Source organism: Phaseolus vulgaris, chromosome 2, assembly GCF_051622355.1.
Source record: "Phaseolus vulgaris cultivar YP4 chromosome 2, ASM5162235v1, whole genome shotgun sequence".
Lineage (NCBI taxonomy): Eukaryota > Viridiplantae > Streptophyta > Magnoliopsida > Fabales > Fabaceae > Phaseolus > Phaseolus vulgaris.
The window spans coordinates 28,767,079-28,794,399 of NC_143499.1; the positions used below are offsets into that span (position 1 = coordinate 28,767,079).

At 35.2% G+C, this 27,321-nt stretch overlaps 6 protein-coding genes across 7 annotated transcripts; 3 read left to right on the plus strand and 3 right to left on the minus strand.

The window, feature by feature from the left end:
* Window positions 1-652: 652 nt before the first annotated feature.
* LOC137811262 (photosystem I reaction center subunit psaK, chloroplastic) lies at window positions 653-2,046 on the minus strand. The gene is made up of 3 exons (XM_068612934.1): window positions 1,619-2,046; window positions 1,367-1,447; window positions 653-957 (listed from the first exon to the last, which is right to left on the minus strand). Exons 1-3 carry the CDS (start codon window positions 1,697-1,699, stop codon window positions 730-732), a joined length of 390 nt encoding a protein of 129 aa, XP_068469035.1. The 5' UTR covers window positions 1,700-2,046; the 3' UTR covers window positions 653-729.
* Window positions 2,047-4,913: 2,867 nt separating this feature from the next.
* Window positions 4,914-5,646, plus strand: LOC137809318 (putative gamma-glutamylcyclotransferase At3g02910). The gene has a single exon (XM_068610447.2). The coding sequence runs from the start codon at window positions 4,951-4,953 to the stop codon at window positions 5,461-5,463; it is 513 nt and encodes a 170-aa protein (XP_068466548.1). The 5' UTR covers window positions 4,914-4,950; the 3' UTR covers window positions 5,464-5,646.
* A 1,333-nt stretch (window positions 5,647-6,979) lies between these two features.
* On the minus strand, window positions 6,980-8,275 carry LOC137811263 (uncharacterized). The gene is made up of 3 exons (XM_068612935.2): window positions 8,208-8,275; window positions 7,829-7,981; window positions 6,980-7,379 (listed from the first exon to the last, which is right to left on the minus strand). The coding sequence occupies exons 1-3, from the start codon at window positions 8,237-8,239 to the stop codon at window positions 7,181-7,183; spliced, it is 384 nt and encodes a 127-aa protein (XP_068469036.1). The 5' UTR covers window positions 8,240-8,275; the 3' UTR covers window positions 6,980-7,180.
* A 7,155-nt stretch (window positions 8,276-15,430) lies between these two features.
* On the plus strand, window positions 15,431-16,335 carry LOC150029092 (uncharacterized). Its single transcript, XM_090298509.1, has one exon. The coding sequence runs from the start codon at window positions 15,437-15,439 to the stop codon at window positions 16,193-16,195; it is 759 nt and encodes a 252-aa protein (XP_090154635.1). The 5' UTR covers window positions 15,431-15,436; the 3' UTR covers window positions 16,196-16,335.
* A 2,375-nt stretch (window positions 16,336-18,710) lies between these two features.
* LOC137809320 (uncharacterized) lies at window positions 18,711-20,273 on the plus strand. The gene has a single exon (XM_068610448.2). It carries the CDS (start codon window positions 18,759-18,761, stop codon window positions 20,100-20,102), a length of 1,344 nt encoding a protein of 447 aa, XP_068466549.2. The 5' UTR covers window positions 18,711-18,758; the 3' UTR covers window positions 20,103-20,273.
* A 2,363-nt stretch (window positions 20,274-22,636) lies between these two features.
* Window positions 22,637-27,321, minus strand: LOC137811260 (ubiquitin carboxyl-terminal hydrolase 21). Of its 2 annotated transcripts, XM_068612932.2 has the most exons (9): window positions 26,577-27,254; window positions 26,366-26,486; window positions 25,967-26,077; window positions 25,586-25,752; window positions 25,089-25,418; window positions 24,860-24,982; window positions 23,842-24,415; window positions 23,542-23,745; window positions 22,637-22,923 (listed from the first exon to the last, which is right to left on the minus strand). In XM_068612932.2, the coding sequence occupies exons 1-9, from the start codon at window positions 26,961-26,963 to the stop codon at window positions 22,916-22,918; spliced, it is 2,025 nt and encodes a 674-aa protein (XP_068469033.1). In that variant the 5' UTR covers window positions 26,964-27,254; the 3' UTR covers window positions 22,637-22,915. The 2 variants fall into 2 exon arrangements, with proteins under 2 accessions (XP_068469033.1, XP_068469032.1); XM_068612931.2 differs by lacking the exon at window positions 22,637-22,923 and having other exon boundaries at window positions 23,215-23,745; window positions 26,577-27,321.

Here is a 27,321-nt window from a genome sequence, read left to right on the forward strand (position 1 = left end):
AAGTTTGTTTTTTTTCACAATACTTCATGTTTTCCTTTCATTATCATATCTTTTTCCCCTAAGTCATTCGTAAACAACTTTTAATTCCTCTCTAATAGCATCAAAAAGACTTCTTCCACTTGTATCCTCCCGTTCTAAAAATTTCAAAAAGTTTATCATTAAATTTTATGGAAATTAATAGTAAAATATTACTACAAAATTTAATAACCAATTTAAGGTTTGTTTGGACAACTTTTTTTCAAAAAGGCCATTAAAATATAAAAATAAGAAATAATGTTAAATATTTTTCATAAATTAATATTAACTTATGCATCTATTAATTTATAGATATTTTTTATATATATTTTTCTAAATTCCTATTTTGAATTTACACATAAGCTAATTTTAATTTATAGAACTATTTATTTATTTTCTCCTAAAAATAATTATGAAGAAAATTTCTATAAATAGTATTGCTTCCTGTATTCGTACTTTTTATATTGAGTCCTTGAAGTTGCATGATGCAGGTTCATAATTGGTAGCAATTCAAATGCATTTTGCCACTGATGCTGATGGGGGAACATTTGATCACTTGTTTCATCACAGTTATATTTTTTTCTGTGTTTAGAAGGGAGGGGATAAGCTGAAGATTTAGGTTAAGGTTGAGAAAGAGTGAAGTGAAAATAAAGTAGATGATAAATTGATTACAGATGCAGCATATATATAAGGTACTAAAGTGGTTGTTGCTATTTAAAGGGCACCAATGTTCTTGAGTCCAAGAACAACCCCAACCCCAATGATGTGGCCAACAGCTCCGCAGGCCAAGGTGTCAGCAAGGGTGAAGCCAGCAGGGTCACCAGTCTGCAAGCCTGAGTCCCTCACCTCCAGCTTTAGCCCTGCAGTGGCTTTCCTGTTCGCCGATGGAGCCAATCCAAACCTTCCAGCAAACAGCATCAGGCTAGTAGAAGCCACCATAATCTGTTCAACATCTCAACCATGTCAACTATCATATCGCCATAACAAGGAAGACTCTTAGAAACACATTTTATTATTCTTTGAAAATTATACAACACTCACTACTCTAAGATGTGCTTACTTTGTTCAGTCCATAGTGATTCAATCAGTTCTATATATAGTATTACAGAAACTCAAATTAACATAAAAACACATTCTCCCTCACTTCTTTATCATTGTAACTGAACAAGAAACTACATAATTTTTAGTATGCATACGCAATCCGCAATTCACAAAATTGTTACATGTGTAAACAATAATTTCCTATGTACCCCACTAAAAATTGAATCTACTATTATGCTTTGTAAAGTACCGAGATGAAACAACAAAGGACGAGGAGACTTGGAAATGACTCTAACTCAGAAGATCCTACCAGATTAGTGGATGATCCAATGTAGTCACATCTAGTTCCCAATGCACCCTTCCCCTTGCGCCTCATGGTTTGGACAGCAACCTGCGAACAAAAAAGTAACCAGTTATCATAATTACGTATGAAATGCAAGTAATTGATGAGAAATGGTTGAAGCAACAAGATCATTTTCAAACTGGGTCTAGCATATATAACATATCTATAAAAGCAAGACATGGTAAACGTGTAAATGTAAATTAGATGCTAAGTGCTGACCAAACTCTGCACAGGGACAGCTGAGAATTGGGGTCTAAGACCAGTGAATTGGGGGAGAGTGGTCATCGCAGTGGTTGCCATTTGTTAAAACTGAGAAGAGGAAATGAAAATATGTTTGGTCTCTTCTCCCTAAACTCTCCTTTTTCTTTGAAATGTTTTCTGGGTTGGTTTGGTTGCAGAGGGAATGTGATGTAGCATGCAGTGCAATACTATCTAATGGCAGTGATCACATGAGGAATTTGTGGCCTCAGAAGCCCAGAATGAGATGACCAAGATACGTGAGTCCGAGGTGGCATTATCTGATTTGAGAAACGGATAACGGATAATGTCATAGATGCCACCGTGAATCTGTCTAAATTCTATGTCTTCTCTTTTAAACGTGTTTTTGGGCTAAGGATTTCGTGTGGCCTCATGCTACAGACATACATGCATTTACAATTCCTTTACTCTTTTAATAGATAAAGTTTAGAAAATTAGTTAAATTATTAAATAATTATCGTATACGACACCACTTTTTATAAAAGTGACTGAAAACTTATCTTTTAAGTTTGTTTTCTAAAATTGAATTAAGTTATTATTTTAAAATTTTAAAATGGTATTAGATATACAAGACATATATCCTCTCTTCTTTGGAATAACTAAATGGATCTCACTTTAAAGCTATTCACAATTAAATTAGATTTCTAATCTAAATTTAAATTAAGTTTTTTTTGTCTATTTAATCTCTAACCTTAATAAATTTAAACTTAATTAGTTATAGAATTTATATATCTAAAATTAAAATTAATTTTAATAATATAACTTAAACTTTTATTTTTTTAATTTTTTTTAATTTAAAGCTATTGTTTTAAGTAGATTAAACTGAGTTATCATGTAATAGTTAAGTTTCACCAAACAGACCAATTTGATTAGTCTAACCCAAACTGTGACTTATCCAACTAAATATATATATATATATATATATATATATATATATTTGTTAACTACCTCACCCGTCAACTAACCCATAGTTGTTTAATCTTGTAACTTGTTTTACATATAATTGATTCTTGCTGAAAATATTTGTAGTTGATACTCTAAAAATTTTAATGCCACTTGAAATATTGAAAATAATATTAATTCATTATTAATATTAATGGATAATTAAAGTAAACATTTTTTATTTTTTTTAATAATATTTTTTTTATGTGATGACAAATTATTGTTGTTACTTTGAGGTGTTAGCCTAACTGATATTTTAAGTTGCATAGTGATGCAAAGTTTTTATTTAAAAAAAATATTTAATTGAGCAAATTATATTAAGTGATTTAATTGAATGATTAAAAATATGTTAAATTTATTATATATATATATATAGATATTATAAATCATAGGATTAATCTATGTAAGTGGATTAGATTTGTGTATATTTTATACTTACACCAATCCGTTGTGAGTCTAAGTTATCTATAAATGATATTGAAATTTAAATTTAAAGTGTAAAAAAATAATTACGTTTAAAAATAATTTTGGATTTTATTAAATAGGTATTCGATTTTGTAATTTAGTGTGTGAATAGGCAATTATTGTGGAGTTTGGTATGTTGGGTGGTAGAAGGGTGGCAGTTTCGAATCGACATGGTCCCTTCCAAAATCAGTTGCGGGCCTTAACTTTTTTGTTGGAAGAAAACCAAAAACATTTGGCTGCAATTAACGGTAACATCAGAGAGATGAGATCTAAGCTCTTGGGCTCAATAATTCCTCTCCCATGCCTTCAAATCAGACAAGAGGCACTGAATCGAAGGCCTGTTATTTTCATCCAATCCTTTTCTCACAACATTTAGTGTACGCGTGCTTACCCATATTACCACACACAACACAACTTTCTCCAAACAAACATTGCTATTAATTGTACTTCCTTCGCATTATCATCACATTACTATTCATTTTTGGGCAGAGTAACTTCATCCACCAAAAATCATTATCTGATCTCTATTATGTCAGGGCTATTTATATAGCTGTGCATGTCACCCACCAGATCCAATGTTTCATCAACCCAAGTTCGTTGCACTTTACTCATTTTTATTCTACTTTTGGCAATATTGTATCGCAGTGGGGTTCCAATGTCTGTCAACCAACATTTCAACAAATTACCATCTCTTTCTCTTCCTATTTTTCTTTTTTCTTTTTATTTCCTCTTTACGTTTTTAGTTCACAATTTCTCATTTTGGGCCTAGGCCTTATCAGACCCAATATTAAAAGAGAGTTTCTTCCTGCACCCCTACATTTTTCTTTCTGAACCCCTATATTCTTTAAAATACTGAAATTATCTTTTCACAGTTTTATGTGATTCCAGAATAGGGGTTCTGTAAGAAAAAAAGTGTTTATGAACAAGGATTCCGTAAGTAAAGAGTATTTCCAAAACAAGAAATCCAGAAGACAAAAAATCATTCAAGAATACATTTTTTTGATTTTCAGATTGATAAATTTGGAATTAATAAAATGTGTTTCGGAAAATATGTTCCAGAAATATTTTGGAAAGAACAATCTGAAAGTCATTCTTAAAAGTGGTAAAACAGTTTTCTCTAAAAATGATGGGGTGCAGGAAGAAATTTGTTAGGTCAAGGAAGAAACAGCCGTCTTATTTTTTTTTTTAACATTAGAATGAAAACTATTCATTATCTTTGGGAAAACGGTGGTTTTAATTAAATCCTAGTTAGGTATAGTTTTCTCCCAATGGAAGCCGTGCTGCTTCTTCCTGCACCTCCATACCTTCTTGTGCCACCCCCATAAATTTTTCTTATTTCAAAAATATCCTTTTCAATATTCCGGATTACATAATCCAGAAGTCTTTTTTTAGATTCAAAATTAGCTTCCGGATTATGTAATCTAGAAGTCTTTTGTGATTAGCTTCCGGATTACATAATCTGGAAGTCTTTTCTATACATAAGATTAGCTTCCAGATTATGTAATCCGGAAGTCTTTTTTTCAGATGTGTTATTAGCTTCCAGATTACATAATCCGGAAGTCTTTTCTAAATATGAAATTGACTTCCGAATTCTGGAATTTATCCGGATTACATAATCCATAGGCTTATTATTTCAAATCCAAGAGGGTGAAAAAAAAGGATAAAATGGTATTTTCATATTTAGTATGGGGTGGCACAAGAAGGTATGGAGGTGTAGGAAGAAAGAGTCTGGAAGCCGAACTATGCTAGCTTTGTAGGGTGAATGGAAGTTGTTATGGGCCATAATCGTTTGCGGCCCAGGCCTACAAAAAACAAAAATGGGCCTAAAATAGAGTTAAAAGGTTAAAGAATAAGAAATAGATAGAAGAGAGGAAACGAATGTGGTGATGGAGAGAGGGAGCGAAAAGGAGAAACTCAAAACCCACTTGATATTCGCTTATGGCACGTTGAAGCGAGGATTCCCCAACCACTATCTGATGGAGGAGCTGATGAGCCAAGATGACGCCGATTTGGTTGGCGCCTACTTGACGGAGGATTGTTACCCGCTGGTGTGTGGACCCCACGGCATCCCTTACCTCATAAACCTACCCGGGTCGGGGCACCGGGTTAAGGGCGAGGTTTATGCTGTGTCGGAGAGCGCAGTGGCTAAGCTGGACGAGTTCGAAGGTGTGAGCGCCGGGTGCTACGAGCGGTTACCGGTGATGGTGGTGGTAGCGGAGGAGGGTGGGGAAAGGGTGGAGGCGGAGGCGTATTGGGGACACAGAAGGTTCGGGGAGGTGCTGTGGAAGACGAAGGGGGAGGTGGGGTTGAAGGAGTATGGGGAGAAAGAAGCGAAGGAGTACGTGAGGAAGGAGAACAGAACGGGTCGCAGAAACACTATTCTTGACCTTGTTCCTTAGTTTCTGTCCTTATTTCTTGGGCCATCAAATAATCTGGAACCATTCCACTCCCAATCTTGGGTTTTTAGTAACTGATGTTATTTCTGTTCATGGCCGAGAGAGATTCCGACAGCCAGTGTACGAACCAATATATGTGTTGCATTTATAAAATTTTATGTACAACTTTTTTGTCCATTTGTTAAAGGTGAAGTATAAACACTAATACTTACTGGATGGCTAAACACTAATGCTTAACTGGATGGCTGATGCAAGAAAAGGTGTCACCGATAACCTGCATGAACGTAAACCCTGGAAGCAAGGTTGTCAAAGAGAGAAGAAGTCACGAAATAGAGAGAGAGAGAGAGTGATCGGAAAAGTAAACTTATTCATTGATTGTTGTGTAAAGACACCGACAAGAAACCAAAAATATACAAGGCAAAACAACTGAAACCTGAAATCAGTTCGAAACACAAACTGTTTAAAAGCATAAACTAAACAACATGGCCCAAAACACAAGAAACAGAATAGAGCATAGTTCGATGAAGCTTGAGTAATTCACTGTTGAGTTTTTGATGAATCATGTGATAATCTATTTTGTTCTCTCATGAAAAACCTGGTTGAATGCAATTGTCATAGTAGGAACAAAATGCTTCTTAAAAAAATATTTGATCCATTGAATCTCAGTTGTTGACTTTAAAAACGAAAAAAATTGATTTTTAAAGCGTGCGTGATTGATTACTATCCGTAAAGACTTATCAACAATCTATTAGTGCAAGTTTTCTAAGATATAACCGAAACTTTTCCAAAAATTTCCGATAATCAAAACAAGTTACTATTAAAAGTAAAAACTCAAAAAAATAATTAAGAGACAAAGACGTAAAGGTGACTTGTGAGATGGGTTTATGAAGACAATGAGGAGATGGTGTTTCTAAAGCGATGAAACCTCTCTATATAGAAAAAGAAACTAAGAAAATTGAACCAAAGTTGTTGCACATTTACAAATCCCATTTGAATGTTTCAGCTTCTCAACTACAACAACATTCTTCAATCCTCCAAAAGACCAATAGTGCGGAGTGAACATTCTTGATCGTGCGGCCACAACGCAATGTTTGCACTTCAAACTCAGAATCAATCTAAGGTAAACTTCCAAGATTTCCTCCAACTAAAAATGCTAGGATTTTTATGCATATTTTTTTTTTGTTTTACAATATTTATTCATATTTTCATACGGTTTTAGAACAGTTACTAGTGCAAGAACCCGATATTCTATTTCATAAGAGTTTCAAGAAATTGTTCGTTACCTTTTGGATTTTTACGATACGAGGGATCCACCTGTAATGGATTTTCTGGTTTGTGGACAAGGAGCCATTATGAGTCATTGTAGGTTTTTAGTTGAATGGTACTGTGAAAGTGTAATAGGGGACCTTCTAAAGATGGCCGAAAACTCAAACCTGAAACCAGCCCAAAACACAAGGTGCCCAAAAGCAGAAACTAAACAAGAGAAAAATAGAAACTAATCTAGACAACCCAGAACACATGAAAAACATAACAGAGCATAACTTATCAATACTGATGAAATTGTATCATATGTGTACTTCACAACACACAATACTGATGATAGTCCCCTTCTTAATCAATACAATACAACTGAAGCAGAGATTGATGTTATTAGCATCAGATTATTTAAATATCATACATGCACTTTAAATGTTCTCTCTCCTGACCATTTATCTTTGGTCTAGTTCTCGTTAATAATACAAGAACACGGTTCAGTGCATTCAGAAAAGCCTTTGCCAGAGCCTGCATCAGGGCCTTCAGTCCTCAAAATAACACAACTCCACCCTTCACCACACTTGCAGAATGCTCCACTGCCAGTGTCACTGCCACTCACAACATCAGCAGGCAAATTCAATTCTTCCGACACTGCCTCGCCCTCACTGCACCACACATTCCACCACACAATTAGATTCTGCTGCAATACATTATTTTATTCAAATATTAACCATGTTTGGATCAACTTCTAAATAAATATTTATAGAAAAAGAAAATAAGAAAAAATAATATTCTATGTTTTTAACGCAACCACTTTGGTTTTCCTAAGTTCCAGCAAAACCCCCATTCTCAGCATACCCACTCTACCCCTTCTTTCAATCATCACAATTTTTAGACTACATAAACATATCTTTCTTATTCATCAATCAATAAATATGTTTATCTTTTTTATAATTTTAATGGTAGTTTTCAGAATATATTTGGGTAGAAAGTTATCTGTTCCCTATCACATAACTAACAAAATTGCTAATTCATACTAGAGTAGCTCCTATCAAATTCAATTAAACAATAACTAATCTAAAAATAAGTAAGAAAAGAGGTGTGTTTGACGTACATGGTACATGAACAGTTTTCACCACATTTAACGAAAACTTTGCCTGCATCAGGCCCCTCAGTCTTAGTTATGATGCATGTCCAACCCGCACCCATCTTGCAGAAGGCACTGCCCTTGCTCAAGCCCAAGGTTTTATCTGGGGCTGGGATTTCCCTGCACAAAGAGTTGCTAAGCTCAACAACACATGCATAAACGATTTTATTCAGATTTCAGGTATGTATCAGCTCGAATCATCAATGATATATTACAAAGATTGATGAAAATAGAAGAACAATATTGGTGACACATGTTACTGAATTTAATTAAACGATATAGGGATGAAAAAGGTGAATAGTGAAGTATAGGATGCTACAAAACTGCAATTAGACTCATAAGAAACCTGAGATTGAGAGACTTCTCCTGGGTGGTCATAGTGGCTCAGTGATAAGAATTTGGCTTTTCTTACTCATTGTTTGGATGGAATGTTTATCTTATATGTATAAGAAAATAATGGATATTAGGTAGAACAGTAGAAAATGATTAAATAGTAAGGAAAAGTATTACATAATGGAAAAAAAAAAGAATTTTTTAATTAGAATCACTGAATATGAGTGTCCTCAATGATTGAAGCTTTTTTTTTTTAAGTTTGGGAAATCCTGTCCTTAAACACTGACATTAAAAATATCTTCATTGATTTACACAGCACCCTCCAATTATTTGAACCTTATCAGTAGCTACAATCAGAGGAAACCACTGCTGATAAAAAAAAAAACAATCAGGAAACCACCAAACTAACAATACATCAGGCTTTTCCATACGGTTTAAGTTTTTTTCTCCAGATTTTTATTAAATAGATCTAAATTTTTTATTTTAACATTTTCATTGATATTCTACAATAAATACATATTACTAGTTTTTTTCACTCTCACGATAAATGTATAAATTAATTAAAAATTCTGTTAGATATAATTGAGAAAAGGATAATTATTTTTACACACAAGTAATTACGATTTTGAACTTTGAAAATAAATAAATAAATAAATAAATAATATTATTTCCCGTAAACCCGACAATTAAGAAAAATCAAGGAGTAATATTTATATATCATTTTAAAATATTTTACACTTTCAAATGAATATTTTGTAAATTAATTAAAATATCCCAGTAACGTCCAATTCTGTGTAGCCCAGGCCTTTGTCTGATACTGAATGTATTATTGTTTTTTTAAATATATTTCTTAAGGGGCTGCTTCTTCCTGCACCTTCATATCTTCTTGTGCCACCTCCATAAATTTTTCTTATTCCAAAAATACCCTTTTCAATATTCCGGATTACATAATCCGGAAGTTTTTTTCTAGATTCAAAATTAGCTTCTGGATTATGTAATCCGGAAGTCTTTTGTGATTAGCTTCCAAATTACATAATCCGAAAGTCTTTTCTATACATAAGATTAGCTTCTGGATTATGTAATCCGGAAGTCTTTTTTTTCAGATGTGTTATTAGCTTCCGGATTACATAATCCGGAAGTCTTTTCTAAATATGAAATTGACTTCCGGATTATGTAATCCGGAATTTATCCGGATTACATAATTCATAGGCTTATTATTTCAAATTCAAGGGTTGAAAAAAAAAAGGATAAATTGGTATTTTCATATTTAGTATGGGGTGGCACAAGAAGGTTGACGCTCACGCACACAAATGGGCCTTGAAGATTAAATGTCAATAATGGGCCTTCAAAGGGGATTTCTTCCTGCACTTTTAGTATTTCTTCCAGCACAACATACTTTCAAAAATATCAAAATATTCATTTCAGATTATACCATAATACAAAATTTGCATTCCAAAAGTATAATCTAAAATACAAAAATTCACAAATTTTAACTTTCAGATTTTATACTATGAGAAGTCTCTGAATTTCACATTCCATAATTAATAAAAAGTTCAATAAAAAATACTAAAGAATAATTTGGGTATTTTTTAAATATAGGAATGCATGAAAAATTTGTATGGAGGTACAAGAAGAAATCCCCGGCTTCAAAGCACACGTAGGCCCAGAAGGTACAATGCCCATTCATGTTCCACCATAACTAATAGGGAGTTTCTCCCTGCACCCCTACGTTTTTCTTCCTGTACCCCTATAATTTTAAAAATTCTAAAACTAGCCTTGACCTTTTATTTGAAAAAGGACATGATGGTGGAGTTGGTTTGGCACTATTATTCCTCTTCATGAATCTGAGATGTTCGTGGAGGAGCATTCTAGTTTTGCGGAGCAAGATAGAGGAGTGGGTTGCATTGTCGAAGTGTTGTTTGGCTTTTAGAGGGAAGAATTAAGTTTTTTTAAGAGCAAAGGTGGTTATGGAGTTTTTGTGGTTACCAGAAATTGGGATCCGGGATTGTGCTACAGATTGATCAATCCAAAAGTGAAAATATGATCTCTGGATGCACCAATTCGTAAGTAAATGATTTTGTTTTCTAGATGAGGGTCCGAAAGCAAATTTTTAATAACTTTTTTATTTCTGGATTACTGAATCCGGAAGCCTATTTTTTTGTTACGGATTGATGGATCAAGAAGTTATTTTGACTTATGTATTTCTGAATCCAAAATGCATATTTTGAATTACAAATTGGTGGATCCAGAATGATTTTTTTGACTTATGCCTTCCTAGATCCAGAATGAATTGTTTGACTTATGGATTGATGGATCCGAAATGAGTTGTAATTACATTGATAAATGAATATATTAACATTGTGACTATTATAAATGCGGAAGAAGAAATTCTTTAAATTCATAACCAAAGTGTTCCTTCATCAAATTCATTTAAAATGTAAACAAATTGTTCCTTCACCAAATTCAAAAAAAAAAATGCAAACTAAGTGTTTCTTCATGAAATTAAAAAATATTGAACCAACTAAAATGATCATCATCGTCGTCTGTGTCTTCGTATGCGGACATACACGAACATGTTCTCGGTGGCTGATCGGGATAGCATCAAGGTTGTTTGCATCCCTTCCCATACAGGTGAATCCTCGATTAGATGAACATCATCTACAATCAACTGCAAGGTGGATGTTATTCTTCTACAAAGACCCTACAATGATACAACAAATTATATTAATTACAACTCAACATGTATTATTTAAATAAACAAGTAATAAATTCTTACCACTGCGAGATGCTCAGAGATTGTATCATTCCCGTCCCGACGTCTTCCATCAGGGGTAATTACCAGAGGTCTATTATCCTCATCCATCTAAATGATATATGGGTGTGATATAGACTGAAACATATATATACAGGAACACAGACTCCAACATCAGCTTCTAAGGTGACATCCTGTACGAGATTATCATTAAAATCTAACCATCGTCGGTCGATCTCAAGTGTAGAGGGATCGGCATGATGGACGTTTGCATCTTCATGTTCAACATATTTTGCATCTTCATTAACAGTTCTTCTTCGCATCTTCATGATCAACAAGTTTTGCATTTTCATGTTCAACATGTTCTTCATCTTCATTAATATGTCTTTTTCATTTTCTAATAGAGGTTGTGGGACGTAGACGGTCACCTTGTGAGCCTTCTCCCCTAGTCTTCATATTTTTGTTTAATTACATCATTCAAGTTAAACCAAATTACAAACAATGCATCTTTCGGATTTGGAAATCCGAAAACCTACTACGGATCCGCCAATCGAGAATGTTAATCATCTAACATTATAGTTAAAAATTTAACAACAAATAAAGTGTGAAACTAAAGAAACTAAATCACTTATTTAAAAAAAATGTATTATCTTGACTGAAATGCTTGAAGTCATCCTAAAGCATATAGAACCAATCCGTAATATATATTATCATAAGAAGAACCCAAGTACATTAGTATATTATAATGTACTATAATATATTATCATAAAAAGAACCCAAGTACATAGTGTGAAGATGTTATCCAAAGCCTTTCTTCCCCCTGGTTGTCCCTCAATCTCAGGAGCCAAACTGATGTTGTACTGTTATCTGAGGCATAACTTGGAAAATTCTACACTTTCATCCACCCATCACTATTTAATGAAGGATCCTTGGTGAGTTATATCAGACTTTATTGTTTTGATCATGGTTGTCACAATTGTATGAATAACAACTTGATTTTTAGATTAGATGTGATTCTAAACTACATCGATGTTGATTCTTAAATTGTTTGAATCACAAAATAATTGCATACTTTGAACCAATCGAAATGTGCAATAGTTTAAGTTGGATCATGCACAACCTTGTTAGGAACTCGTGTTAGAAAATATAAGAAAGATGACATTTCTTGTTAACTCTCAAGTACTTGGGGAACTTAACTTGTGAAAAAAGAACCAAACACTTGCATACTTTACCGAGCATTCCAAATTACTCCATGTGAAACTTAAGATACTCCATAATATTGAAGTCCATAACAATGCACCAATCTAAAATGTTACCGGAAGCGTCAATCTAGAATTGTTACCGAACTCACCAATCCGAAAGATTTACTAATTCCCCAATCCAGGATTTATGTTCATTCAATAATCTAGAATGCAAAAAAAAACAAATGCGGTAAATTATCATACTGCATTGTCTGGAATATTACATATGAATTGTGGAAAAGACAATCCAAAAAATATGGAACTACATATCCGAAAACCAAAAAATTGACTTACCTTCTTCTCCGAACAGGGAACCGCCAAGAGAAATCACCCAACCACCACCAAGTTGTCGAGATACCACCCACCACCAATAGAAACGCCTTCTTGTGTCAAGAGATGGAGCAGCACCGTCGTTCAGAGAGAAATGGAGTTTGTGGTGTTTGTCTGTGCAATTTGTGCAATTTGTGGACAAAGGAAGAAAAAAGAATAGTGTAGGTCTTATGTGCATTTTAAGAGTTTTAAAAAATAATAAAGACAATTTTATCTTTGCATAACATTATGGAGGTGCAGGAAGAAAACGTAGAGATGGAGGAAAAAATTGTTTGAATAATAACTACATGTCTATATCGCACAATTGAGAAAAAATTATAAACCAATATTACAATTAAATAATTAATATAAAATGTATTCACTTAAAACATTAATTAATTCACATTATTTAATTTTAAACTTAACAAGTAAAATGGTAATCAAGATTTACATATTATTGAAGAAGGTATAGAATATATATTTGATTATACCTTTTGTCCTCAAAGTTACACAAACTCACCACTTCTGTCTCTGAACTTCTTTTTGGCGTATTAATTTACCTTCCAACTTTGAAAATGCTTTGAATTTTGTTCTTCTATCACAGTCTACCCTGACTCCACACATCTTTCTAACTTGATTATTATTAAATAACATAATTTCCACAAATCTATGACAAAACTTATACAAATTTATTGACACAAAAAAAGGTTTGAACTTTTCAAAAGGAAGTAATTACTTACAGAAGATCTTATGGTATTTTAATATGACAAAGGGTAAGTCAATTTTTATCCTGGGGCATGTCTCCTATAATGAAGTTTGAAGTGGAAGATTGTGTAAAATAGGAAAGCAATTCTAAAAGTAAAAGAAAAGAAATAAGTTAAAATATACCTATACATATACTAGGCCTTCAAATTGGTTGGAAGGTGGAAATTTTCACAATGCTTTAACTCGAATCTTTAATTATAAACAACAGCCAAATTAATAAGTTTGAACATCTCATAGAGAGAATAATATCAGAAAAATATTTGTCCTATTTCTTTTAAAAATATACATGTATAATGAGATAAAATAATTAGTTATTATTTTCCTCCATTGCTATTTGAATAGTTGGTATATTATTGTGTGCTCTAAGCGTGAAGGGGAAAAGGGCAATCCACTAAAGAAGCAGAAGATGATGGGTGGATCCCGCAATCTAGGAATTTTGATGTGATCATCCACTATTTCCAAACTTTGAATTTCATGTACTGCTACTGCAGAATTTGCTTCTTCATTTTTAATGTCAGTGATATATAGCTGGACTAAGGTAAAGGCCAAGCGTAAGTGTCTTCATTGAACCAATTTATGCTTCACAACTTATCATCCAGTTCACACATGCCCACATGCACAAAACGAGTCTTCTTACGCGATTAATGTTTACATCCAAAATGTCTACCCAAACCATTGCCAATGCAAACACACAAAACTATTTCATATACTACTCTCTGTGTTGTTTTTCCTAACAGTAATTTTAATTATTTTGTTTTTATTAGGAATGAATGAATTTAATTAAGGAGACATTTTTTGGGTGTCTCAATCCTTACACAAAAACCTACAATAAACAGGTAGAGCAAACTAATTACAAGTACATAACTAACACCTCCAAAATTGATTCACATACTTCTGCTCATTCTGTTTTTGCTCTATAGAATTTCTGTTTACCCCTTCTATTCCATAGGGCTTTTCTCCACATATATAGTCTACCTTTTCCTATACAGCAGTCCATTTGTGATGAATGTCTAAGAATGTTATTATCTTCCCACACCCACCATGCTACACCTTCATTTTCTCTATGGTTTTCCAACATGTGCAACTAAACAAATTTACATTTTCTGCCTATCAACCAACCCTAAATCAAACTAGACCATGTCAACATAATCATCATATTGGTGATTTATATTCAATTCATTCCCAGCACCACCACCCTTACAAACAAGTTTCAACCTCAATAGTTCCATCCTGGACCTTTATCACTACATAATTTTAATTCCATGACTTGATTCAGATATCCATTTAGCTTACCATTACACTTTTCTGATCCATATATGGATATCTATAGTCATCCACTCCACACCATTTCATTTTGCTTCATAGTCCCCCTCTTTCGAACGTTCACAACCTGCATAACAGAACACCCTTTCCTAACCTTTAGCTAAGACAATGTCAGTTGGCAACCTAGCTATTAACAAGATTTTAAACACATCACTGTCATTGGTTTTAGCCATGTGTGATGCTCCCAACCTAGCTATTAACAAGATTTTAACCCAATTTTAACATTACAGACATTATACTCGAAACACCAATTGGTTAACTTTTGGATGGATATCTTTAGAGATCGTATTTTTAAGTCTAACCAACTCTTATATAACAAACTTCTTATATACTTAAAAATTAACTCTTATATAACCAACTTCTTATATAATAAAAAAAAGTTTTTATTTCTAGTCGAGTTTAACAACTACTCAAAAGAAAAGCTTAAAATCTGCACAAAAAGTGGTATATCAGGATAAATCCAAATCAACAAGTTGTTGAAGAGCTGCTGGAAATTTGAAAGAAAAAAGAAAATTAGTTGCAGTGGCCACTGTTAAGTGTGAACATGCAAGATGAATGATTCCGCCATCCTCAACAGAAAAACGGATATACGTTTTATCAGAAAATGGAGAATAGGTTTATAAGATGGCCATAGTGAGAAACAAGATGAATGTAATGCTTGTGGTTCACAGCAAAAGCACACCAGTGGGTCTTATAGTGCGATTTTCTGTACTTGTACCCAACAACTCCTGCATGTGCAGTGGGCCATATTCAAGAAATTAAACACACTTTTGGGCCCCTCCATTTCTGTAATGGGCCAGGCCCATTACTATATATACACACGAACTTTGCATTCCGAAACCACACTTTGCAATGGCAACTTCTAAAGTACTTCTCAGTAACGTTCTTTTTGTGTTTGTTTGTTTTGGCATTTGCTCTGCTGCTAGAACACTCCTCACTCTAGAGGACCGTGTGAACTTGCATGTTGGTACTGTTGTTGGTGGATATGGTGGTGGTGGAGGAAGCGGCGGCGGAGGAGGAGGCGCCGCGGTAGAGCACGGTGGTGGTGGATACGGGGAAGGAGCTGGAGGAGGTGAAGGTGCCGGTGCTGGATATGGAGCTGCGGGTGGTGGACACGGTGGTGGTGGAGGAAAAGGTGGTGGCGGTGGCGGTGGTGCTGATGGAGGTGGATACGGAGGAGGGGCTGGTAAAGGTGGTGGTGAAGGATATGGCGGAGGTGGAGCAAATGGGGGTGGTTATGGTGGTGGAGGTGGAAGTGGAGGAGGAGGAGGCGGTGGTGCAGGGGGTGCTGGTAGTGGCTATGGGGGTGGGGAAGGGAGTGGGGCTGGTGGTGGATACGGTGGAGCGAATGGCGGAGGAGGAGGCGGAAATGGTGGGGGTGGTGGAGGAGGTTCTGGCGGAGCACATGGTGGTGGAGCAGCTGGTGGTGGTGAGGGAGCTGGACAAGGAGCCGGTGGAGGATATGGTGGTGGAGCAGCTGGTGGCGGTGGGGGTGGCTCTGGGGGCGGTGGCGGTGGAGGCTATGGTGGTGGAGGTGCACGTGGGGGTGGATATGGAGGTGGTGGTGGGAGTGGAGAAGGTGGTGGCCACGGTGGTGGATACTACCCCTGAAATGAATACATTACATAAGAAAATATTTAACTAGCTTCTTATGGCTATAGTAAAATAATAAGAAAATGTATTGCTGATAAACTATTTATGCATTATATTCACTGGTATTAATATATATACATGCAAGACTCTTTATGATATTTAAATGGTGTGAATGTCTTTATTAATCATATACATGCAAGACTACATTGCCCGATTTCATGAACTTTCATTATGAGTTTCTTTCTGACCAAGTTAAAGAAGCCGTGATGGAAAACATGCCAACTTCAAGAATTGTTATACAAAGTAAATAGAACTTATATCAATTAGTAAATTACTATTGTGTAATATTTTAAAAAATAGAAACAAAAGTACGAAATGAACAAAAAGAATTTTACAAGAAATTGTATTAAATTTGACAATCAATATTAATTATACAATAAATTAATAACTATTCACTTAATTATTTATTAAAAGTGAATTGGTTGAATATGAAAATGAAGTTGCAAAATATATTTTTCTTAGTACAAATAATATAACTAAAAAGGGACATTCTACTTTAAAGATATAACATTCTTTTATTAGCAAAAACAATACATTTATAAATGGAACAAATAGTTGTCTCAATCCATTTAAATCTTTATGTATAGAGGAAGATCTAAAAATATTGATCTTCTTGTTGCCTTTCTTTGGCTTTCCTCATTGTTGCAACCTGCATATTATTTCAGAGTCAACTTCCATGCACCTAGACAGTTTTCTAGTTTCCAGCAGCATGAACTATATAACTAAAATCAAATATGTATGTAGATATTGAAAGTTTAATATAACATGAAATGTTTATATCCCAGCTAGAGCGTTTGGACCTGGTTTTACATCTCTAAAATGACCATGTCATGTGTTTCCAGACTAGACATGTATGATATTTTAGATTTATGCATTCAGGGTCAAAACTCAGTTTTTAACAAGGCAACGCTACCACTTAGACTAAGACCACTTAAATGAATCCTTTCCCCATATTCCTTTCCGAAAGATTCACTCAATTTGTTAATTTATAAGCACGTGGTTTGTAAGATCAGGCTCAAAATTATAAAACTCTGGAACATTTACAAGAGTTAGATGAGGCTAGAAAGCCTCAAAATTATCCTTACAAAGAGTGTAGGAAAAAGTCTTATCTCTGTTGAAAACTTCCCAAAAAGGAGTTCGTTCACCCCCTGTTTTAAATGTATACACATTCACAAAATTACTAAGGTATAGGGCTTGAATTAAACAGGCCAACTATAAGTTCGTATTTTGTTGCAATATTTTGGATACTTGTTTGTAATCTAGCTCTTGACTTGTGCTAGGGTAAACACTTCCTCAACATCAAGTTTAAGATTCCTAAAAGTGATATTAGTCCTATATGTCCATTTACTTCTTATGATTCTCACTCTCATGCACCTCCAAACATTGTTGCGTTTGTTACTCAGACATAGAGTGACAAAATTACATATGAAGTATTTTTAGTGTATAATTAAATACTTTTTTAGTAGTTTGACATTAATTTAGTAGTGGATGGCACCAATCCTGAGGGATAGAAGAATTTCCAACAAATCTTAGTAAACCCTTATACCTTATAAAGTGGATTTACATAACTCAATTTCACCTAATAAAATTTGTCTCCATGTACTTATATATGTTTGGTGCAGCTTTATCTTTTTTTGAAAATATTTTTGGGACTTTACATTTCTCAAATCCAAAGGAGTAATTTGGAGCAAAGGAAAAATGGATGTGAAAAAATCATTTTTCTTTCTCAAATTCATGTAATTAGACTGAACCTGCAGTACTGCAATTTAGCCTGCTTTTCGAAATAATAATAATAATAGTAATGATAGATGATAGTTTTCTCGGGAAAGAAGTATATAATAGTGTAATTCATATACCTAATTAGTATGACTCGAGACTCGAAAAACAAAATATTAAAAGGAATATTATTGATGGCACTCTTTGAAGCAATATCAATGGTAATAAGTTAATTTGAGAAGAATTGTTCCATGCATTCAAATAATGCTAGCAGTCTTCACTTTTTTTACTTAAATATCATCGGTAGTAAATTAATAAACTGTTCTATCTTCCTAATTTATCTAGCGATTAACAAATTTATAAAAAAGAGGTATGTTTGCAGTTGCACCCGATGATAGTGGTGGCAATAAGAAAAAAAGGGAAGACAGAAGGAAGAAGAAGATTGAGAAAGTAAAATGCAGTGCAAAATGGTGGTGAGTGGGAGGTAGAAAAGAGGGATAAGATAGGTAGGTGTGAAAAAGAAAAGAAAAAGCGTAGGTTTGTTGGAGCAGCTAGTGTATTTGTATGGGTACTGCATGCTCCGTTGGATGTGGAAGACAGCAGAAGCACACAATGAAGCTCCAGTATGAGTGGTTTCAGTGTATCTTTGTATGTTGGCATAATGGGCCACACTGTGGGGGCATCCAACTTTCATATCCATGTGCTTCAACCACTCTTTGCTCTCAACGCGCCTTCCCAATCCCTATAAATACCCTTCAAGTCTCCTCACTTCAAAACCAACCTATTTCAGCTTCACTTCACTCTCATGGCTACTATTCACAGACTTCCCAGCCTAGTTTTCTTAGTACTATTGGCTCTAGGTGTATGTTCTGCTAGAAGGGCCCTTCTCACCCTTGATGCTGGATATGGTTTAGGTCATGGCACTGGTGGTGGTTATGGTGGTGCTGCTGCTGGAAGTTATGGAGGTGGTGGAGGTGGCGGCTCGGGTGGTGGCGGTGGATATGCTGGGGAGCATGGAGTTGTTGGGTATGGAGGTGGTAGTGGCGGAGGACAAGGTGGGGGAGTAGGATATGGTGGTGATCAAGGAGCTGGATATGGTGGTGGTGGTGGAAGTGGTGGTGGTGGTGGTGTGGCTTACGGTGGTGGGGGAGAGCATGGTGGTGGTTATGGTGGAGGTCAAGGAGGTGGAGCTGGAGGGGGATATGGAGCTGGTGGAGAACATGGCATTGGGTATGGAGGAGGTGGCGGAAGTGGTGCTGGTGGTGGAGGTGGGTATAATGCTGGAGGAGCACAGGGTGGTGGATATGGTACTGGTGGAGGAGCTGGTGGCGGTGGTGGTGGAGGAGGAGATCACGGTGGTGGTTACGGGGGTGGTCAAGGAGCTGGAGGTGGAGCAGGTGGAGGGTATGGTGGTGGTGGAGAGCATGGAGGTGGAGGTGGTGGTGGTCAAGGAGGTGGAGCTGGTGGAGGATATGGTGCTGGTGGAGAGCATGGAGGTGGAGCTGGTGGTGGTCAAGGAGGTGGAGCTGGTGGAGGATATGGTGCAGGTGGAGAGCATGGTGGTGGAGGTGGTGGTGGTCAAGGAGGTGGAGCTGGTGGAGGATATGCTGCAGGTGGAGAGCATGGTGGTGGAGGTGGAGCTGGTGGTGGTCAAGGAGGTGGAGCTGGTGGAGGATATGGTGCAGGTGGAGAGCATGGAGGTGGAGGTGGTGGTGGTCAAGGAGGTGGAGCTGGTGGAGGATATGCAGCAGGTGGAGAGCATGGTGGTGGATATGGGGGTGGTCAAGGAGGTGGAGCTGGTGGAGGGTATGGTACTGGTGGAGAGCATGGTGGGGGATATGGGGGTGGCCAAGGAGGTGGAGCTGGTGGAGGGTATGGAACTGGTGGAGAGCATGGTGGTGGTTATGGAGGAGGTCAAGGAGGTGGAGGAGGCTATGGTGCTGGTGGAGATCATGGTGCTGCTGGGTATGGAGGTGGTGAAGGAGGTGGAGGTGGGAGTGGAGGAGGTTATGGTGATGGAGGAGCACATGGAGGTGGATATGGTGGCGGCGCCGGTGGAGGAGGTGGGTATGGAGCAGGTGGAGCACATGGTGGTGGTTATGGAGGAGGTGGTGGAATTGGCGGGGGCCATGGTGGCTATGTTCCCTAAGAATTTCTCTACAAAGCACAATAGATATCCAAGTGACGCATTTGAAAGAATAAGTATGGTATTAATAACACGATCATAATAATAACTTAGCAAGCACCTTTTATCAACTTATGATTTTTATGTACCCAAATATTTCTATAATTATTAATTGCCAACTATTCTCTTTTTCTACTTGCTTTTCTATTTATATTTGTATGCAACAAATATGTTGAGTTTGAGAATATCATTCTCTCCCTACATCTTGGTGTAAACAAACTGGTACAATTATTAGAAAGGGATATAATATTTTGACATACATTAAATAAAATATATCTATACTTGATAAATTAAAATAATCATATTTTAATTATATTTATTTTATTTTTTAACTTAAAATTGTAATATACATTATTATATTATTATAATAGGCTATAAAATGGGTGTATTTTTAAGGGTAAAATATTATTTTTCTTATTAGAAAAGAGATTATTAGTTGATAATAATCTCTACATAGTAATGTACCGGATCTACTCCCGCCAAATCACACTATACGTAATACTATCTTAGTCATCTAACCGGAAGAGAAAATATAATGAATGGCTATTATTTTAGTTATATAGAAATGATTATTTAACGTATTCAATAAAAGTAGATGTAAACAATACATCACAAATATTTACCTAATTAAGAAAATTCTACCAACTATCTTAAAATAAATACAAAAATTATACTAATCATTTATATTTAATTCCATTATAAGTTGGAGTAAGCTAGAAAGTTCCATAAAACAAAAAGAAAAATATTCTGGGCAGGATATCTAGGAAAAGAAAGAAGATAAAGAAAAAATTAGATACAATTGGTGATATAACAAGCGCAAAATAAATAATAGTAATTTTTTTTATCGGCAAAATAATAGTAGTAATAATAAATATTAATAGAATATATGATGTGTGAAAAATGACCGCATACCATCGCTTATTAACCTAAAGAAAAGGCCATTTTTTTTAAAATGTCTCTTAATACCATAACAATTTTCTAGGTCAGCAAACATTAAGATTCTTGCAATATGAATTGATTAAAAGTTTTGTATAAATTTTAACATAATTATTAGTGGGAAAAAGAATCGTACACTATTTATACTTACTAGTGTGCATTTCACTTTCACTTATTGCTATGATTTATAGAACAAAATGGTATGGGAATACTCGCCTCATATTATTTCTGTACGAGAAAGTCTTTTTAATAACCAAAGTATTATGATATATAAATGTGGTAGGTACAAAGATGTCTAATCCCTTATGCATCATTTAACATTAATTATAAAACTGAAATGCAACAAATATGATTTAGTAACCAATTTTACAAAAAAAAAAATTAAAAAAAAAAACTCAATCCTTACACATGATTATAATCAACACCTTAAAGCTAACTAGTTCCAGTTTATTATTTGGTGTCTCCTTTAAAAAATAATACTTGACCAAATTGATCAACTCACAACAAATCAAATGAATCGTAATAATAGGGAAGTTATTATCAGTAGCTATTATACAGTACATTAAACTAATTTTCTGGTTCTGTAAAATATTCCCTGCCATTGTTCTATATGTATTCTTATTACATTTGTGGGATATTATATTACCTAGGATAATTGTCCCACTCCAGTGGTGTTCATTAATGGTTGTTCAAGAATCTTGCTTTCATAGTTACAAGGGAGAATGTAGAAATTGGACCATACCATAACTTGTTTTAAGTAATTAGAGTTATTGCAAGTAACCATTAAAAATTGAATAAGGGACTTGTTGCAGGTTTAGTAATTCATTATATAGACCATATTACCAGTGCATGGAAACCAATACAAGCGCTTGACATAATTAAGAGCTACTTACTAATTGACATCTTTAATCTTACATTGATTAAGAACAGTTTCTTAGTAATTACTGTCCTTAAACATGCACAGTATTGATTCTAGACAAATACTTAAATGACAAGCTAATAAGTATTAACTAGAATTTTATAAACAAATTGTCACCCGCAAACAGGAAAAGTGGACCAAGAAATTAATTACTGATTTTTGAAGATATTTAAGAAAAAAATCAAGTTTAATTTCTCACGAGATCAATTTTGTAAAATGAAATTTACTCACTTACATTCTACAATTTAATCATATCCTTAGTGAATATAAGATTTTATTTCGTACATAAATAACATATAGGATAAACTCTAATTTCAGATAAAAATATATGGAAGATATGCTCAAAATTATATGTTTAGGTGGCACAATTGAGTCATTTTATATATAAAACAATAACCATGATATATAGACAACTTGTTCCACTATACAACTCTTCATTTATGATATAAAAAAGAGTATTTTTGTCATTTCATACAAAAGTTGAAATTTTAGGTAAAGAAAGAGAGTTGTATACTAGAGTAAGGTTGTCATTGTATCATTTTCCCAAAGTATAATGATAAAAGTATAAGATAATCCACAATTTTTTATACAACCATATTACAAATCTCAATATTATTATTTTAATATTTTTCATATTATTTAATTTTAAAATTATTTTTTATTATATATATATATATTTATTTCTAAACTCATCAAATCAAAAATTATATACAACTTTAAGGATATAAAGATTATCAAACTATCATTTTCCTTCCACAAAATGCATCTCAAAAAGTGTCAAGACCAATGAACTGGAAAAAGGCCAACAGCAGAGTAGCTAAAAAAAGTAGAGGCCAGTGCACCACGAAAATATGTTGATGACAAACGCTTGAGAAAAACCATGGACATTGCGTCTAGGGATGAAATCAAGACATTAAGAAGCCTATCCATCTGCGACAAAACCAGTGAACGACAACTATGAATCAGATTGACATACATAATAAGACAACAAAATAACTAATGAGTTCCTACTTTTGTTTAGAGGAACTCAGCTGCTAAATAGAAACTAAGCATGCCTCACAAAATGGTATCATCACAAATATCATCTCATAAAACAGATTTTATTTTTAATTTAATCTCACAATTGATTTAGAACATGAAGTGTCTCCTCACTTGTATATTATAAGTTAACTCTTTATAACTTAATTACATCTCTAGACAGGATGTAACCAACGACAGAAATAATCAACGTCAAGATGATCTTATTTGCCATGTAACCATTTATTATACATCCTTGTCCTCACTGGCTATATGTTACACCTGTGCAGAAAGGGAACATATACAGATAACCAGTACATTCATGCACGCTCGAGTGTGAAACTATACAATTCGGTGGTTGTATTAAGAAGTCTTAACATAAGTATCACTGCTTTAGGCTTTACACCACAAGAATTCAAGTGCATAAACAAAACACCAAAAAGACCATTCACTGTGAAATTCCAGCTGCCACAGGGCGGCTGACAGATGTTTGGTTTGATTTTTTGCGATCAAGAGATGTGGTTTTCTTACACTGCAATGAATCCATTTTTTTTCTCTTGTCTGAAACTTCATCTCGAGCAACATATTTCAAAAGTGCCTCTCTCCTTGGACCAGTCTTATTAAGATATTTCACAGCTTCTCGTCGTTCAGGATTCTCGTTACACTGATTGACTGGTCTTTTACGGCTCTGCTTGCTCTCCTTCTTCGAATTATCACGTGAGGTACGAAATTTATCTGACAAATCAAACTCAAGATTATTAAACAAAACAAAAATCATTCATAGAAATAATGCTGAAAGAAAATACATTTAGCAAAAGTATATTCAATTACCTGAAGCATTATCAAGAGGGGAGGTGAGCGGAGGCGGAGGCAGAGATAATGAACAAGCACCAGCACTCTCTCTAAAATCAACAACTTCCTCACAGTCATAGTTATTATCAAGACTAGCATTCTCAGTATATGATTTTCCATCAAACATGGAACGACCATCCAAGGTCACCCTGTTCCTGAATTGGGTTTCAACATCTTTAGAGCTGCTAAGGAAATAAACGCTTTCCTGATTTGGCTCACAGAGAAATTGTCCACAGCTATGAGTAGCATCTTTAGCGTCATTTATTTCAGTAAAAGTACGTTCGTCTGGAATAAAATAATCAAACCGAGGCTCAGAACATCCTTTGGATTCACCAGCCCCACCTCTTTCAGTACTTGGAATTAAATTAGGATTTGATTTAGATATGCCATCACCAACGTCTAAAACAGATGTAGGAGATGTACTTGAAATATTTGGATCCAGGCATTGTTTTTGAGATTCCATAATACTAGAAAACCACGGAGTACCCTGTCTTGCATAAAACAGTATGTACGCTTCCTGAGACAGTACAGAGTCTCCTGATACCTCAGTAACCTGAAGAAAAAACCCAGACACAACATGTTTAACTTTAGAATGAACATTAACCAACACAATAATTACAAAAGAACAAACCACATGCAAAAGAAATTGCAGGAGAAACGAATTTGTTTAAGCTATGGAAGACTGAACGTTGGCAGAATAACACATAATTTTACCAGAGTTCAACCGTAGCAATTCCATATGCTTATATAGGAAATACGGTACTATGAACTAAACTATCTATGGTAGTATCACTTTTAACTGTCAGCAACAACTGTTTATTGAAGATGTCAAACCAAAAGGCATGAATCATAAAACAAAATTCAACTGTTTGTTTAACTTAATAACACTAGCAATTAATTACCTTGTACCATGAAGACACATTAGGAAAAACTAACATTTTATCATCAAACATATATGCAAAATATATAAGGACATCTAAAGGGGAAACAACAATACCATCAAATCATCCAACTTGTGCCATGTGTCTGGACCAGAGCGAACAAAGCAGAAGTAATGCCCTGAAGTAGAAGAAAAACCAGTATGCACAACAATGGCATATAAATCATATTTCACCAGTACCTGTCAGCATAAAAATGAGTCAGAACACAATTTATTAGGGAAACAAGACAACTCAAACTACACACGTGTAAAGATACAGTAAATGTAAGTTAAAACCATAACTCACGTCATTGTTTTGATTAGAAATGGTGTAAGGCTGCAAGTCCAACTCCAATGGGAATTCAATATGCTTATCAATCTTCTCAACAAGAATCCCATCTGCCTTAAATCTCTTTAAATGAAATGCTGCAACTGACGGTGTCATATCCAACATAAGCTGTTTCTCCATGGACACTTCTTCCTTGCAGCTATCACATCTAAAGTTTGCATCAATCTTTTCCACCTTAGTAAAAGATTCCAGAGCACTTGGAAGAGAATCTACATTTTCTATCTCTAAACTCATGTCAATTAATGGCTCATAAGTGTCTGAAGTGCGACCACAGCTACAACATTGAAGCTAAAACACAAACACAACGATCAGATACTTATTACCAATTTAGCAAACACAACATTGTTAATCAAAACCAAAACACAAATACCAATAAAAGATAACTTAGCAAACACAAGACAAATCATAAAGGAGACAAAACCCAAATTGTTTAACAATGCACTTCACTGTCATACTTTGCTAATGAGACGACCTCCAAATACTTTCTGTACAAGATTATCCCCTTCAAAATTTAAATCAGTCTTCTTCAAATCTAGGAAACACCTTTCCAGTTTATCTAAGGCACACTGCATGAATTCATGGGCATCCTCCTGCTGATATCTTCTAAATCCAGAAGAAAAATCTGTCATGATTATAGTTAAGGATTACAACAGTCATTGGTGAAAAAATAAACCAATCTTGCAATACTCAAAGGTTATATTTCACAAGCAAATGATGACGCAAAAAACACTACTAATGACAATCCTTAATTCTTCCAACCGAGTGAATGGGCACAGGTTCACATGAGTCTGCAAGCTAGTTAAACAATAATCGTCGAAGTCATAAAAGAAGGATACAGCTCAAATTGTTCACAAATTTCAAAGGTGAGAGAGTGCGTCCAGAAGCAGCCAAGGAACGTTCAACTTGGTCACGAAAAGTGCAGATAACACAGAAGCGATCCATATGACCTGAAATTTCCAATCCGAAAAATCAGAAACTACACAAGAGAAATAGATTAAGACACTCAAACTATACACATAACAGCAAGGAGCAAACAACTGTAAAGGCGCTGCTTTACAAATTTCAAGCTTACAGATAATCCACTCACTCAATCAGTCAACCATAAAAGTAATGCATAAACAGCTTATCATCAGTAACTCCAAAGTCCCTCAACAACACTACAGAATAACAAAATAAGCTAGAACTAAACAAGTATAGACAACGCCAAAATTAAAATTCAAACAAGCATAACTCACCAGCACAAGGGAAATTATGAGTACACGCACGAATACCCTGCACTAGAGGCACTGTATGTGTAAAGCACTGCAGAATAGCATTAAGAAAACATGTATTGCCAAGATTCGAAAGCCCTGCTCCCTGTTAAACGGAACACAATATCATTAATATAAAGATTTAGAGAAAAAATCAGTATAAAAAAACAAAGCCAAAGAAAACAACGACCACAACCATGTTAGAAGGCCCAAATTCATAGACAGATTCTGCACCCATTGAACCCTCGTTCTCGTCTAAGAGCCAGTTCCCTTGGTTAGGAACCCAAGATTCCGGCGCCACCGCCGAGACCGGTGAACACGAAGCCAAGGGCAAAGTCGAATCGTTGTTGAGCTGCCGGAACTGTGAGGCCGTATTAGAATCTTCTTGGTCAGCGCCCTCCCCGCCAACACCGTAACCCACCGGAAGAGTAGATTGGCCGACGGCCGATAACTGACCAGAATGATCGCAACAACCGCCGACCGATTCTGAGGGACATAGAGGTTGGGGAAAGAAATTCGTTGCGGGAGAAACCTCCATTGGCCCCTCTGCGGACTTAGCAGGTGAAGAGAGTGAGAAACACATTGAATTTCGCGACGCAGAATAAAGTTAGGGTTGAAAAGTTTGGGGTTTAAATGATGTTGAAGAATTGAACAATGACTACGAATGAAGGGGGAGGCTTTTGAACTGGAAAAAATTGGGGGGAATTTGGATTAGAAATTAAACGATAACAAATTGGGGAAGCGGGGTTTGGGGGTTAGGGTTTTGATACGAGGGAGAAGAGGAGGGAAGGTGAAAAGCGTTTGAAATGAGAGGGAAAAGGGGTTCAATGTTTTGAGAGTTTTGGCACCAAAATCATTTTAGTGAAAGTGACACAGCGGGCTACGCTCTCTGATACTGTATCTATAGTGATTGGTTTTGTGCCAAAGACAAGGCATAATCT

Bases quoted from the DNA above. Each gene is read 5' to 3' on its own strand.
- LOC137811263 (XM_068612935.2), bottom strand. From the start codon at position 8,239: ATGACCACCCAGGAGAAGTCTCTCAATCTCAG. The intron at 7,982-8,207 runs GTTTCTTATGAG...CTCTTTGTGCAG, and splicing joins GAGAAGTCTCTCAATCTCAG to GGAAATCCCAGCCCCAGATA. The intron at 7,380-7,828 runs GTACGTCAAACA...TGTGTGGTGCAG, and splicing joins GAAAACTGTTCATGTACCAT to TGAGGGCGAGGCAGTGTCGG.
- LOC137811260 (XM_068612931.2), bottom strand. From the start codon at position 26,963: ATGTGTTTCTCACTCTCTTCACCTGCTAAGTCCGCAGAGGGGCCAATG. The intron at 26,487-26,576 runs GTTGTGGTCGTT...TCCGTTTAACAG, and splicing joins AATTTGGGCCTTCTAACATG to GGAGCAGGGCTTTCGAATCT. The intron at 24,983-25,088 runs GTGAGTTATGGT...TTATGCTGACAG, and splicing joins TTTCTAATCAAAACAATGAC to GTACTGGTGAAATATGATTT.
- LOC137809318 (XM_068610447.2), top strand. From the start codon at position 4,951: ATGGAGAGAGGGAGCGAAAAGGAGAAACTCAAAACCCACTTGATATTC.
- LOC137811262 (XM_068612934.1), bottom strand. From the start codon at position 1,699: ATGGCAACCACTGCGATGACCACTCTCCCCCAATTCACTGGTCTTAGA. The intron at 1,448-1,618 runs GTCAGCACTTAG...TTTTGTTCGCAG, and splicing joins CTGTCCCTGTGCAGAGTTTG to GTTGCTGTCCAAACCATGAG. The intron at 958-1,366 runs GTAGGATCTTCT...GATGTTGAACAG, and splicing joins TTGGATCATCCACTAATCTG to ATTATGGTGGCTTCTACTAG.
- LOC150029092 (XM_090298509.1), top strand. From the start codon at position 15,437: ATGGCAACTTCTAAAGTACTTCTCAGTAACGTTCTTTTTGTGTTTGTT.
- LOC137809320 (XM_068610448.2), top strand. From the start codon at position 18,759: ATGGCTACTATTCACAGACTTCCCAGCCTAGTTTTCTTAGTACTATTG.